Below are 15,718 nucleotides of genomic sequence, written 5' to 3'. Positions count from 1 at the left end.
GGTAGAGAAATATCCCAATGTATATCTGGCTCAGCATGATTAAGTAAGAAAATTGTAATATCATGATAAATGCATGTTAACATTTACAGACTGGGGGGCGCCCTTATAGCTCACCTGGTAGAGGTGGTGCCCTCATGTACCAAAAGGCTGAGTCCTTGCTGCAGCATCCATTAGTTCGAGTCTGACCTGTTGCACCCCAGAAAAAAAAAACATTTGCAGACTGAGACACAGGATACAGAAGCATGGTACATATTCAATTATACTGGTAGGATCATAGGTTAATCAAGAGAAGTCCAAAGTAAACCTAAGAATGTGTGAGCAATGGTTAAGCGCAAAGAATGAAAGACGCTGGTGGAGCAAACAAGATTATTGATTGGTCCTTGTAATGGAGCTCAATAAGAAATCATTATGTCGCTTGTCATGTCCTTTTTCACATCACACACACACACACTTACTAACTTATTAATTCATCGATATTTGTGTGAGTGAGCAGAGATGTAAATTAATAAAGTGGTTCAGCCGCTGACACATCTGCCTTACAATGATTAAGACTATTGTGTTGGATCCCCATTGTGAATAAATTTACTTCTCTCTTGGCTGAATAGTGTCCTCTTGATTGCTGGTCTTTTGAAGAGGGCCGTAAAGTAGCAGAGTACACTACCAGTAGTAATCATTTGTTCCTTTCAGGCTCACTATTGATCTGCACATCACCTGTTCACCCAATCTCATCATCGCCTTCAAGAGCTAGTGTTCAACATTACCTCTACCACTCAATAACTACCTTTAAGGTGAGTAGAACATGCTTTAAAACAAATATATTATGTACGCACAAAAAACACGGGGCAAGTCACTTCTCAGTATTCTCAGTATCTTCTGTATCTGTTACTCTTCTATAAACTGGTGATGGTGAATAAAGAAAATACATTAGGCTATTTTTGCTCTGTGTTCATTGAGGCATTTAATTCTTCTGCAGTTCATACTGGAGGTGTTGTGTGATCTAATTATCTAGAAGCTGGGTGACCTCGGACAGGGCAGGGGCTGTGACATCCTCAATTGGATGCAGTCACTGTTACCATAGAAACTCCAACCCTTCTCAACCATTTTCTCAGTAAAACACTAAGTGACCAGTAATTGCTAGGGAGAAGCAATCGGTTGGTGCATTTAACCTAAATTAAAAATAATTATAGCGATAAAACAATACGGACTGCGCCTGTAAAACTGTGAGGACCAAGTCTATAATTTTTGTTCCTAAGATATTCATTATTTCTTAGTATAATTTAATGGAAAAGATCGTTATACAAATGCTGCCTCCCACAGGAATTAATTGACTTTGATCTGAGAAGTACAGTGGAGGGCGATACCTTCACACCTGAGCAGTTCATTTTGTAATAACTTCCCTCATGCTACAAGGTAATAATGAATGAAATACAGACAGACAGCTCTTATAGGCTGAAACACTGGTTTGTTGACTGACATTTGAAATAGAAAGAGACAGACAGGAAATGAAAAATAAGGAGAAGATGCCAAGTAAGTCGAAGGGGTGAGTCATGGGGGACAGAAAAAAAAAATGCTTGGACGGTATATAGCAATGTCTCCTATTCGTGCTTGTCTACAAATGATCAGTGTTCAGTGACAGTGGTAATTTATTCTAGTAAAGTCTTTGATTAAATCAGATAGCTTTGCATCACATTTGTTTCTATTACAATGCCTACGTTGCGTTTTTAATTTCATTTGCTTGTGATTTGATTTGACTGTCAGGCATGTGCAATTTCTGTTTACACCTGTCACCAAAACAGCTGTGGTCATTTCTGAAGCAGAATTGAAATGAAACTCCGACCACAAAAGTATAATCAGTCAACAGCAGGCCGTGACTGATTAAACACACAGAATTGTCTTTTGCACAGATGCTGTTGATCAGGAATTTGAATAAAACATAAGAAAAGTCATCAGGCCCCAGTATGGCTCATATCCAGACTTCATAATGTCATGTTGTGCTGCCTGTTGAATCGTTCTGGCATCGCATTTTAAACTGATGTCAGTTTTGTATAATTCAAAGTATGATAAAAGACAAACAGCGCTGAAGCCAAGTCCTGGAGATTGAAAGGCGGATGAGTTGCTCCCATCTGGTTTCCTGTAATCTGTGCTGACCCTAGCAATCCAACTGACTACTTCCACCCCATCTGCACTTTGCCCCTGCTGGCCTCCCCACCCTTTATTCAGAACTAAACACTGTTCCCTCCACACCCACAGCACAGTTTCCCAGCACAGTTACCACTGAATGATTTTTAAATTATTTGATAGGGAAGACGCCATTTAAGATACAGAGCATGAAACTGATGTGCTGCACAGAGTTTTATATCTACAGATAATTTTCAACAGTCCAATTAAGTACAACTTTCAGTATCATAAAATAACAATACACTATAGATATGGAAACACAATAAAACACACATGCCACAGTGCACCAATGCACCTTGGTAATTAAGAGTACAATTAGCTAAAAATGGGTATAGCTCTGGTTTGCTTTTAGCCACCACTTAAATGACCAGAGTGTAGGATTTAGTGGCATCCAACGGTGAAGTTGCAGATTGCAACCAACTGAATACCACTCACCTTCTTTCTGAGCCTTTCGGTGAAACTATGGTGGCAGGGAAAAACACGAATGGTCCTATCTAGAGCCAGTGTTTGGTTTGTCCGTTCTGGGCTATTGTAGAAACATAGCAGTCTAAGTACAATAGAACCCGCTCCCTCTGGAGATAAAAATGTCTCATTATAAGGTAATGAAAATACAATTCTTATTGAAAACCTACCTATGAATATTATATTCCATTTATGCCAATAGATTCTCCTCAATGTTATACACTTTACATTTTGTTATGTAAAATATTTTATATCTGGAATTAATTGGATTTTAGTTGGTGCAGTTGGTGCTGTCAGCCCATTATGAGGAAAGCCGATTGTCAAAATTTAGATCCATGATGTGCAGTTTCCATTCACCATGCTCCTAGTTACTAGGTGTTACTGTCTTGTCTTTTGATATATCTGACAAGAGTCTCTGGGCCTAGACTGTTACATTTGAAAACTTATTTGAGAAAAGATATATGGGCTGAGCGGTTCTACCAGACTCACAGGCCTTTATGTTAACAAACAGAATATCTTTGTCACTGTGAGGGTGGTTTGCCTTATTTATAATTTTGCCAGTAGGGGGTGTCATTCATTTTGGTTGATACTGACTGTATCCTTTGGTTGTTTTCATAACAACCAAATGATCCCACATGTCTGTGGGTATCTGACCAAGTCATCCAAGCTGGCAGGGCAGCATGTGGCAAAAATTCCAAGCACAGAGGAAACGTAGGTGGTCTCGTCAACCAATTATGCTTTTGTTATCTATGTAAATGGTTAAGCAGAGTGGCAATTGTAATCTAATGTTCAAAATAGTCAAAACAGTGGTCGACCATTCCATACTATCTACCAGTCTATTTTTAGCCCTGTCCAAACGATCTCCCAGATTTATCAGGAACCATCGTCTCTACCCTTTGGATGATTCTGAATAATCTCCCAAAGCAAAGTAGTTCAATACAAAGTTACATATAATAAATGCTTGGGGAGTTTCTCCTCAGTCTATAAACTTGAACATCACAACAAAGTGTCCACTTAACATTTATTTAATACAACAATTAAAATGTACATATAAGTAGAAATATACAGTAGAAATATAAAATAGTCATATATATACAGCACCAAATATTAGAGGGTACACAAACATATTTTGTGTCACTCACTGGAGTGACAAACAGCATAGGCGGACAGCATGGCTGTCTACTGGGTGAGGGACATAATTCCCCTGCAGCAGAGAGAGGTAGATTTTCCCTTTAATTTTTCAAGAAGGCAGAAGGGAAATCACTTCACATCTCTAACACACAAATTCTGGTCACCTGGCACAATATAGCTTGAAAATGAGCAAGTACAACTATGCAACCACCATGTACTACATAGTAAATGTGTTTTATACATTTGAAAATTGCATTGATACACAAGCCAAAATTCAGGGCAGAGTAGAAGTGGGAGTGTTGTCATTGTCAGAAACTAATGCACTGTCATACTGGGGATTCTCTCATCTCAGACTACACCACTGCATTGCCTTGGCCTTTTCACTTACGCTGCCAGTAATGCATCATATCCCCTAAGAATAATACTGCTCTGTTCAGGATGGCTGATCCCAATCTAACCCGCAGGGATCGCTCCCTACTCTCACATAAAAGTGAAAGGAATGAATTCCCTGTTTCTGCTTTTGTCTTACACCATTGCCTACTTATTTCCCCTTTCTTCCCTTTGTTTAAACTAACAGAGTTTGACTGACAATCAGTATGCAACACAACATCTAAATGCTGCAAGCTGAAAAATATAATCGAGAAAGGACTGATCCATTGCATGTCTATTGAAGCAGGCAGGCAAATGCAACCTTGTAATTGGCAAGCTGGTCTTCAGGTCAGTCTTTGGCATTGTATGTTAACTGCTACCTCTGGATGCATAGACACATTTTACTCAGCAACAAGCGCCACTAATCTGGTAGCCAGAATCGATGCAACAGTGATCAATTATAGTTCTCAAGGGTAAAGGGGTGCTAGTATACAGTCTTTCACATGGAGACACACGGTATAGACTCCTTTCAATTTCTACATATTCTGTACAATGTACTTTTTCCTTCAGTGATTTCGCATTCTCCACCCTACATTCAGTGACATAAACAAGAATATTTAAGACAAGAATAAAATGCCATTGTGTGTCCCATCCTGTGAGACCACACACCAACAGAAAGCACCTATTCACAGATGTGGAGCTGAACGCAGCTACATTCGCTCATTCTCTCTGAAAGAAAAAGTGTAGGAAAGGGAAACCCCAGAGTCCCTTAGAGCACAAACATTAATCAGTATTCATGAGAGAACAGCCTTGTATCCTATTTTCAGACAATTTCAATATTCGTTCTACTCTGAGAGAGAAAATAATCCACTTTCTTTGGCACAGGAAGATAATGTCAAATGTATGTGGACTATGGGGCTTACATTTAAGTGTATGTGTGTGTTTTAACTTGTGTGTCAAAAGGCGCTGTACACACTCCTTCCTGGACTATATCACAATTGTTGAAATGAGTGGGCTCAAGTTAGAAACTGGGCATGGAGGATTGAGAAAGGCATATGGGATGAACGAGGACAGCCCTGCCTGGGTAAAGAGAGAGAGAACAGGGGGGGCAATTCTCGGGGGTTCAAATGGAAATGGGGGAATGCGACAGAGCTTTTTTCCATGAGTGCTTGCTCAAGGCACCAAGCGGGAGGGGCCGTAGGGGAGCAGGATCAGTCAAAGTGTCCCTGCAGTGGCATGTCCCCTCGGGCAGTGTCCTTCAATAATCCTGGCTTGCCCTGTGTGAAGTTAAGGTGCCCCACGAAGACACTAGGCTGGGTGTAAATGCTCGCATATTGACAGGAGGGCAATCAGTCAGCCAGAACGTCAATGCCCCACTCCTTTGTAATGTGAAGCTGAAGCTACAAAAGGCCTTTCAGAGTATGTTGCTTTACTAAAAGTTGCTCTTGCTAAGCATGGACATGGGGCCATTTGTGCAAATCTTTTGTTCCTCAGTAGTGAAGTCCAAGATCTAATAGTCTCTTAGTTCAAAAGAATCTTTATTTAAGCACAAACAAACACCTTCCTCTTCCCCAGCAGGTCCTCTGCCCTCTCTCCAGTTCATCGTCCACACAGATGCCAGTAAGATCCTGCTGGACTCAAGTTCCACTCTCCCATTGCGTAAAAAAAGCCCCTAACACATTGCTGCGGTGTCACAGGACGAGTGAATGACGCTGGCCACTGACGCGGGTGCACTGCTCTTTCGGCTGGGGATCAGGTTGCCGTCTTTGGCCCACTTCTGGCCTCTTGGAGAGTCACCTGTCCTGGGAGAAGGAATGCTGTCACTGACGTGCCTAGTGACGCTAGCATTGACTCCAGCAGCAGCTCTGCATAGCGTGTTAGGTGTCTCCGCGAGCTCCCACTGTGACTGCCAGTGCATATGGGAGTGAGGACTGCGAGGGCCATGTATCCGTGCGTGTAAATATGCATGCAGTACGCAATGCATATTTGTGTGTCTCCTCGGAGGTTGTTTTGACACTGGACACCTGCTGTCTGATGATAAAAGAACGTGTGAGGCATTGGTGATCCCTCCTTGCCAATCCAAAATGGTCCAAACCTTACAGACTAAACAGATCCCCAGTGTCCTGTCTATCTGTCCTTCCATTCTCTATGATTTCTCAGCCCAAGTTCTCTCTTGTGTTAGCTGAACCAAACTCTGTGATAAAGAATAGAATGGATTTGGCTTCTTCAGCCAACCCTTGAGCTCCCAGCCCTGGGTATGTCTTTGCTTTCGAGGTCCTATCACTGTTTTCCCCATGTGCTTCACAGGGGACACTGCTCAGAGGTGAATGAGCCTCCCTCTTTCTTTTTCCTTCTCTTCTTCTTGTGGACAGTCCAACAGGCGGTGGCCATGAACAACAGCAAAAGACCCATGACAAGTAGCACCACCGACACCACTTTAGTCTGAGGCAGGTCATTATAGGTGTAGGTCACACCTGTTCCTGCTATACCAATCACCAAAGAGATGATTCCAAAGGGAAAGATGCAGCGGTACCAGGACTTTTCCATGCCCCCCGTGGCCTGCGACAGACGTTCCAGAGAGGAGAGCACCTCAGGCACTTTGGCACCACCGGCCTCCAGGGACTGACCCTCCTGCCCCGAGTTGTTTTGGGGCTGGGTTTGGCAAGCCAGGTGGCCCGTTGTACAGCCCATCCTGGTGGTGTGGGCCAGTGGATCCTGAGACCAGGCTGCAGCGTTGGCCTCTTGGATCCCGTCTGTAGTCAGTTCTAGCCTGGAGACACAGAAAGAAATAGAGAAAGGCAGAAAAAGAGAGGAAGGAGGTCTATATGAGACCGGAGAAATGACTTGAGCAGGAATAGCTGGAGCGTGTCAGATGAAGGCTTCTAAGTCAGCGCTGAAATCCACTCACACTTTCCCCTTCTCTCCCTCCCTCTCTGGCTGTTTCTCTGTAAACTGCCTGCTGGCTCTGTGGCAGCACATTGTACACTCTGCTGAATGTAGTGGTGGGGGATATATAAGGGACCATGGAAAGGGGAGGAGCTAGGGTAGAAAAACGGGGAAGTCCAAGCGCTTTGATTGGCCTCCTCTTCTGTGACGTCAAACATTGAAGCAAACAGAATAGGGATTGACGAAACACAGGAAGGGGGAGGGGAGTAGAGTTAACTGCTCCCTCTTTTCTTCATCTCCTCATCACTGCCTCTCAATTGCAGTCTTTTTTTTTTGTTTTCCTGCAGTACAAAGGCCCCTCCTCGGGAATACAGAAACCAACTGCTGACTGGAAATCAGAGGAGAAAGGGGATTCCCCCCCTGGAAAGCTCCGTTTTGCATATACTTGCTGGGGGAAGGGGAATCTCACCCCACACTCTAACAGCACAGATGTGTCACCTCATTGTGGCAATTATACAGTAATGGTGTTCACATCGCACACTGGACATGGACAGCCAACACAAATCCTACAACCAGCTAAACCGTCCTTCTTTCATGTGCATGCAGGCACCTGAGGACAGCGATTTGTAGGAGGACATCAAATATATAGTGCCTCTATGATGAAAGTGTAAATACACTAATGTGCATGCCCACATACGACAGAAAAACACGGGCAGCCCCCACTCCTTTGCCACCTACACATACTGCTGGTATCAGTCCTTTCTGAATGAAAGGCAACCTAGTAGTAGTTAATCCTCCAGTATGCGCGTCACTCTCTTCCATAAAAATAAAATCAATCCAGACAGCTTTCTTCTCCTGAACTTGCTAATCTCACTCCTCCACATCTGAAAAGCTACGTTAGGGAAGGATAAATGTGTGTGCACAGCTAAATGTCTATGTTGTTATCTCAGGCATTACTGGATCTACTTTGGCAACATTGTATCTTCTTTTTTCTTTCAAAGCTTTTTAAAAATGAACTGTGAACTGAATATTGATTATGGGAATTTGTTGCTGAATAGCATTGGAATTCATGTGTACTGTTACCTCAGTTACAGGGGAAACAAACAATGGCTATGTGTGTTTAAAGGATGTGTGATGAGACAATAGGCACCATTGCCATGCATAAAATCATGTCCCAAAAATGATTTGACCCCCACTATATGTCTTAAAAAGTAATCTCTTGAAACTTTACAGTCCATTACATCTTGAGAATCTAAAGAGAAGATATGTGGGTGAGCAGCAACCATTTAATTATGGGTTTAAAAACATCTCTATGCGTTTGTAAAAGAGACTTCAGCTTAACAACAGTTGTTCTCCTCATAATTAGATCAAAAGATTCCTGCTCTTTAATGCCCACAAGGCAGACATTATTAGATTAAGAGATACCTAATATTCTCATATAAAAGCCAAACATGCCTCAGTCTCCACAGGACAACTGCTTTTAGTTTAGACGCTTTATTCTTGGTCTTGACAGAAAAATTCAACTTGACGGAGGAAGCTGGCTTAGAGCGGCTGAATGGTGGGCGAAATCAAATAATAAACCCTAATGCAGTCTAGTTGATGATCACAACGACTTAACGATCTCTGCTGTAGCTCAATCGGCAAGAGAGCTGTAGACGAGCAAAAGAGGAGTAAAAGAGGGAAAGTGAGGAATGTGTTTGTGAGGGGCGGGGTGCAGGAGAAAAGAGATGTTCAATAGCAATGGGCATTTGAAGGAGCGAAGTGGATTCTTGGTAGCACTGTTCGGTTTCTGTGGATTTGTACTTGAACTCTAGCACCTCATTGGACTGAGGCTAAAAAAAAATGAAAAGGGTGAAAAAAGTGAACAAGTAGGAAGGAATGTGTGCTAAAAAGAAAGGACTATTCAACTCTGTCCTCTGTGTGAGAGTTTTTGTGACATTGGAAACAAAATGAAGCTTCTTCCATGGAAAGTAAAGTTTCCTTGGAATAGAAAACATGGGACAAAGCCGTGAGACATGGGTAACCTGGGCAGGGCCAGGCCATGGTGGTGGGAGTGAAAGAGCTCTACTGGTGACAGCCAGAACCAGGCAGCAGCTGATGTATGCAGGTCACAGGAAGGCTGAGTTGCGTAGGCGCCACTCCCTCTGGGACCTGTGTGTAGTGTTGACGTGCTCTCAAGGATGCTTCCCTGCCTCCTACTTTACTCCCTTCACACAAACTGATCCAAGACTGTATGGGTGGACCAGAAGCCTGCAGCACATTGCTACAGTCCCGTACAGAAGACTTGGCTGCAATCCACATATGGTGAGACACTTCTGGTGCTGGTAAAGAGGAGATCTTGTGAACATTTGTGGGTGTATTTCTGATTTAAGCCATAAGTTGCTTCAGCGTTTGTGGGCCTGTTGTTTTTTAAACACAGGGAACGAACAAGCTGAAATATTTCTCTCCCTTTTATAATCTTTTATTCCTCTCCTCAGGGAAACATGCCATTTCCAGCTTGAAGCCAGGCCCCCAAGCGCACCGTCTTTGTGACTCAGCCGGCTTTGGGTGTGCATGTCCCTGCGTATGTGTGTAGATAAGGATTGGTGCAGCAGGGCTCAAACACCCACGTCCCGCTGTGTGAACCCAGCGCCACCTGTCGCCCAGTCTGGCACAGCCCGTGCCATCCACACGTCATCTGTGGGCACGGGCCTTTTAGGCCTCTCTCAGCCCTCCTGCATCTCACATACGCCCTCAGATCACATCAGAACCACGATATCCAGTTTTCTCAGATCAGAGACATAGTATTGGCTCCATAGGCGTTATTCATCATTCAGTGTATGCCAGATTTCAAAAGCCCAGGATGGAAATCAAACACATCGTATAGAGAAACAATATGTATGAGTATGGGGGTTTATAGGGCTTGTTGCAGGTCCATCTCATGGCCAACAAGCACATTCACATTTTGAGCTCCTCAGAAACTCTGATTTGCCGGACAGTGGGAAGAAACTGGAACACATGGAGGCTGAGCCTAAAGTCATGGCGTCCCTGCTGCTTTCATTAAAACACAGGATTAAAATAGGATGAGAAACCAATGTTCCACTGAAATCCACACACCAGCTAGCCATTACTTGTTTGTATTTTATGAACACTAGTCTTATTTCCCCACGTAATTCCAGGTCACAGATTAAATCCAACTGACAATTGATTGCTTTTGATGAAACAGGAATAGCTAAACAAGCGACTGACATTAATCACCTGCCAGTGTGTTACGTGGTCACTTCTTCTGTGAGTTGAGTGCCACCTGCTGGTACAATCAGTGAGCTCCAATACTGACTCCAGGTTAAGTCCATTACACTTTACTCTAGGTATGGTTATTAAATATACAATATATACATATTTAATTTAAGCTGTTGAATGCTTATTTAAGATTTAAGATCACATGGATTTACAAATGTCCAGATTGTGAAATGTAATTGCCATGCTGATATCATGTAGTAAATGTGATATCGTATAGATTTATGTAAACATTTATAAATCGTTGCTGTCCAGCGAAAACCATGAGGGTGCCCCAGTAGCACGCACCACGTACTAAGGCCAAGTCCTTAGCACGGTGGCCTGGTTTCAATTCAAGCCCAAGGCCCTTTACTGCAGGTCATCCCTTCTTTATCACCCATTTCCTGTCTCCCTTCATCTGTTCCTATCTCTCCAAATTTGGTGGTTTTTAATATTTCAGATAATCTAAAGGGTGTGTCCCTTTATGGGCTGAGAACATTCTTCTGCTAAATACTAAATAAACAATTTAATAAACCAACTGGATTATCTGAGAAATATTGAAGTGAGGGTCTTTTTTTAGTTCTTACAAAAGCTAACGATTTGGAGACATTTGGTTTTCATAGGACAACACCAAAAATGTAACTACAGCACTTCACATTTATTAACAACATTCAAGAAAAATGATAAACAATCACTATCTTGTTTTTTACATCATACATTACATGGCATCAGACACTGAATAAATACAGTCACAGCACTCTAAAAATAAACATATAATAATCATCTCGATTCTTGATTCAAGGATTATATACGTTAAGTTACTTAGTTATTAGGTACACCAGCTCAGTCAATCCAATATTATTTACATTTGAGTTTTATAATACACTTGACAGTGTCAGAGGGTTATGATTCAACTGGTGTTGCCCTGGATTGCATTGTGTTTCTCTTGTGTGTGAGAATGGGGGTGGACAGAGTACTTTATAAACTGGTAAGTTGGTGTAAAATGCTCTGTCAGTCAGGCTCAGAATCCTGGACTATGGCAGGGAAACGCTCCCCTCCTTCCCCCAGCAGGGAGTACACATCTCTCAGCACAGTGATGTTTGGACATCCAGGCCCAGGTACGACAGACGAAAGCTGGGGGAACAGCTTCTCCAACAGAGCCTTTCACATAGAGGAAGAGACTGTCAGCACGTTATTTCTTAGTTGTTACTGACTACTCAACTAAACACACATCAAATCAATTAGCACAATTAGGAAGCTGATGAACTGTTGCTTTACCAGGTGCACAGCCCTTACCTGCTCTAGGTATATGTCCTGCTGCAGCAGTGCCACCCTCATCCTCAGATTCTCCAGCTCTCGGAGCTCTGCCTCTGTTGTGTAGGTTACAGTCGGGGGCAGGGGTACAATCATCCCATCGCCCCACACACCATTTGCCCCAGTGGGGCAAAGACAACCTCCCTCCGGCCTCCATCGATCCCATGCTTCCCACTCTGATGGAAAATATGGTTATTTTTAGAGCGTGAGCAACCGTACCCTAAAACGTTTTTCTGCTCTGCTGCCTCAGCTTTAAATAGCTGGGTCCTCGCCTAGCCGCGTCAGGATAGACGCGTTTAAAACCCCACCGTCACAGGGAGGGGGATCTGTCGAGGCCAAGGAAAGTACTGATCTGGCACTGAGGTTTCACTGCAGCTCTGTTTTCATTTTCCATACACCAAGATGGAGGGGCTGCATTAGCTCGTTAGCACACTACATCCATCACAATCTTTTGTCAAATGTTGTTAAAATGCAATAAACAATACATCCCTTGCTGAAGTGTGGATGTGAGGTGCTAGATTGGACACATATGGTCACAGCACCAGATGGATGTGTGTGGGCTAGGCAGGGAGTTCGCAATTACTGGAAACTTCTCTATCACGCTGGCTTCAGCAGCATACTTGTGCTGCACTGGAGCTATAACTGGTAAACATAAACAAAACTCCCTCCCTGAAGGTGATACGGTCATTTGAGCGGTGTGAATGGAAAATCTCTGGGCATTCGGCTTCATGATAATTGTATCGTTGGAGGTAATGGAAATTATACCATGTTACATACTGTAATGAGCGATACCCTGACACCCAGACATGATAATTCAAACACAGCTGGGTAATCAGAGTCAGACACAGGGTCACGGTTTCTCCCCCAATGTCCTCTTTATTATGAAAGTGTGCTGTGGAGTAAATTATTTTAATAATGTATTTGTTTCCGCTCATGACCACCGTCATATAACCACGGTGACATGTACTTCTTTTAGCGCATGGTTTGAAAAGGTAGGTTGTGTTATGGTGAAACAGGATTATTTCCTACCTTGTTTCACTTGCTCTGCAAAGTTCTGGAGCTCTGCTGCTGTCATCGGCAAACTTTCACCTGTCAGACAGGAGTCATACTTTTCCTTACCACCTGTAAAGAAATACATAAATAAATGGTTATCCCTATATTGATACTCTGATGTATGATTTCAGTGAATATACAGTTTTAATTAATGAAATATTATCATAGATGTATTGGCTAAATAGATACACGTGTACTTCATTAATATGTAAAGACGGATTCTTAAATGTCGCTATACAACATGCATTTCTTTTGTTTTCTCCTGGCATTTTTAGATGGAAAGCCTCTCAGAATCACGATTAGCTAGGCGCGCACCATTACGTCGTTTCCAGTCCCGTGATTCTAATGAAGCTCGAAAAGGCAGAATGGATGAGATTGGAAGATGAAAGCCCATTATTGTTTACTCATCGTGTCGCCCTAGTCAGCGTGTTTGTGAAATCTGGAATCGGCCAACTCCTAAAAATCATTTTTGACGTCACATTGACCTTTAGGTTAAGGTGTCCCCAATTCAGTGTCGGACTAATTGTGAAATATGCAAATATTGAGTTATGGCCAAAGGCGTGTTTTGTGATATGACAGTGCCGTTGACCTTTGACCACCAAAATCTAATCTGTTCATCCTCGAGCACATGTGGACGTGTGAAACTGCCTCGAGGCGTTCCTAAGATAATGACTTTACAAGAACAGGACAGACAACCTAAAAAACATTATTAAAGGAGATAGTGGAGTTGTTTTGTTTAATTGCAATGTGTTAATTAGTCTCGTGTTAGCAGTAAAGTGTAAAATCTTAACTGCTCATTCCAAGTTCCTGAGCATGATTGGCAGAGGGAAGGCTCCACACTGATATATCAGTCTAAATAGCTTTCAGAAAGTCACTTCCTGCCAACTCCCTGTGCAGTTTCTTCCCAAATTATCATTCTGTCACCCACACACTTGTGTCACCAGTGTCTCTCAATTTCTACTCATTCCTTCACTCTGAATTTTTCTGTGTCGGTATGTGTAATTCTGGGCAGGCTTTTACCCATCTCTGCGTCTGCTTCTGGGGTCTGTTTGGCCAGAAGCTCCTCTGTCTGGCAGTGCTGGGGAAGGTCATGCTCTCGGTGAGTCAGTCTGTCGACCAGAGCCCTCGTCTGGTCTGGGCTACCACACGAGGGCCAATCCTTGGGGAACTAAAAAGGGTCAGAGAGACAGGGTCAAGCATGACGCGCTGGGTATCAGACTATTAAACCAAATTTGTTCAGAGATATAGTCAGTGGAGTTCAAACTAAACTGATGCTAGAGTATATTTCCACACACAATATGGAAAACATGTCTGAGGCTTCCCAGCCCATTTTGACGAGCTCCACTAGAAAAAGGAAGGATACCATAGCTCTCATTCTCTCCATGAAGTGACTCCTCCCAGGCGCAGGCTTCCTTTGTAGGGCAACAACTTTGTCCCATAACCTAACACAGTAAAGGAAACTTAGTGCCCAAACAGAAACTGTAGAATCAGTTGGAAAATGTTGAATTTGAACTGATTTGGGTCACCTGTTCTGCTTGCTCCGAAGAGATTTCCATTTCGCTGTCTGATCAGAAGCTATCCTGCCATAAAGCGTAAGCAAACAGAACGGTTATAATAGCACAGAAAACAAATGTTTAGCACGGTGTCAGCTGTGTAAAAACATACCCGTTCTGTCGAGGTAAACTGTGAGCTCCACACTCCTCTGTATGTGATACAGGCACTGTGCTATTTGAAGAAGGTGTGGAGATTGCTGCAGCTTTGACAAGGTCATTGCCACTCAGCACGTTGCTTCTAATAGTCTTGTTTTTCGAGTGGAGGGTTGAGGTGTGTAACTGACCCGGATCAAGAGCGCCGGACGCTGAGACTGTTTGCTGTGATTTTCTTGCTGCCTGGTGATGCACAATCCCAGCTAAAGAGACAAGACAGTTCTGGATTATGCTTCTATTAAATGTGGTTTTACACTGTGCAGGATTGTAGCTATCTGAGGATTACATACCAGGCTTTTTGTGCTCTTTTCTGCCTAGACTGGCAGATTTTAAGGTAGATCTGGTGGTGGTCTGATTTCCTTTAGAAGCTGCAGATACCTGGTTTCCCTCTTTGGATGTGACAATTGTAGTGCTAGGTTCCTTTCGAGGTGCAGATTGTTTGTTTATGTCTTTTTTAGAAGGTCCTGTGCCAGTGCGGACCCGAAGGGCTTTCTCCAGGGCTTGCTCAAGCAATTCTATATCTTCTTTCTCTCCTGGTGAAGCATCTGTGTTTGAAGACAGCAGCATGCAAACATGTAGTTACAATTTAGTTATTTTACTATTTAACCTGAGAGTCTCTTTACAAGCGAGGCCAGGCTAAAATGGTAACATAAAGTAGTTAACACATAAGAATTTAAGAACACTCTAAAATTATAATTTTTCATATGCTACAAGTGATTACCTGTAGCAGCAGCTTCTGCACAGTCTGTCTCCTCGGAGCCTGTGTTTAGTTGTGGTGTTCTGTGGAAAAAGACTTAATGTGACTACACACTCAAATTAAACAAGAGGAGCAGTTTTAAGCAAACTTAGGCAACAATCATATATAATAGTAAATTATATTTGCACAACCTACATGCTACACTAATTTAAAATGTGTCTATCAGTGTTAACAAGCAAATTTCAAGTTGCAATTTTATAGGAAACTTGTGGTTTTGTTAGACTACTTATCATTATTTAAACGTATTATCTACACACAAGCAGTTTACCACATATCCCAAATAATAGTGTTTTTTAAAGGCCAATACAATTTTTTGACCGTTTAGAAATTTTATGCAATGATATATTGATACTCATATTTAAATTTCTGATAAAGATCCTGTACATTTGGTTATTAAAGAACTGTGACCAAGATATGTACTGAGCTGTACCTTATACAGTTGAGTATTGGTTTATAATACTAGAGCTACAGTCGACATCAACATGCCTTTGTATCTATACAGTGCCTCTCGCTCATGTACAAACATTTCTCTCTGTGTTCTTCAATGGAGGAAGACAAACTTTTGAGTGCTAGAAAAGGCACTGCTGGGATTCGAACCCAGGATCTC

The 15,718-nt window shown here is 42.6% G+C and overlaps 2 protein-coding genes across 2 annotated transcripts in view; both read right to left on the bottom strand.

Annotated features, from left to right (window-relative positions):
- Nucleotides 1–3,647: 3,647 nt before the first annotated feature.
- On the bottom strand, nt 3,648–7,123 carry LOC118322943. The gene is made up of 2 exons (XM_035654810.1): nt 7,049–7,123; nt 3,648–6,910 (listed from the first exon to the last, which is right to left on the bottom strand). Exons 1-2 carry the CDS (start codon nt 7,117–7,119, stop codon nt 6,442–6,444), a joined length of 540 nt encoding a protein of 179 aa, XP_035510703.1. The 5' UTR covers nt 7,120–7,123; the 3' UTR covers nt 3,648–6,441.
- Nucleotides 7,124–10,920: 3,797 nt separating this feature from the next.
- The window catches only part of LOC118323291, a gene marked incomplete at its 5' end in the record, with an annotated part of 5,360 nt that continues 562 nt past the window's right edge, over nt 10,921–15,718 (bottom strand). The window contains 9 exon segments of the mRNA XM_035655232.1: nt 10,921–11,442; nt 11,578–11,771; nt 12,625–12,717; nt 13,669–13,816; nt 14,012–14,090; nt 14,175–14,228; nt 14,314–14,557; nt 14,645–14,899; nt 15,076–15,134. Of these exon segments, the coding sequence (XP_035511125.1) occupies nt 11,293–11,442; nt 11,578–11,771; nt 12,625–12,717; nt 13,669–13,816; nt 14,012–14,090; nt 14,175–14,228; nt 14,314–14,557; nt 14,645–14,899; nt 15,076–15,134 (1,276 nt within the window). The 3' untranslated portion in view covers nt 10,921–11,292.

The sequence above is a fragment of the Morone saxatilis genome, unplaced genomic scaffold (genome assembly GCF_004916995.1).
Source record: "Morone saxatilis isolate NCDOM2014 unplaced genomic scaffold, NCSU_SB_2.0 Contig14, whole genome shotgun sequence".
NCBI classification, from domain to species: domain Eukaryota; kingdom Metazoa; phylum Chordata; class Actinopteri; family Moronidae; genus Morone; species Morone saxatilis.
The sequence above is the reverse complement of the archived record's forward strand: the minus strand, read 5'-3'. Positions and strand labels throughout refer to the sequence as shown.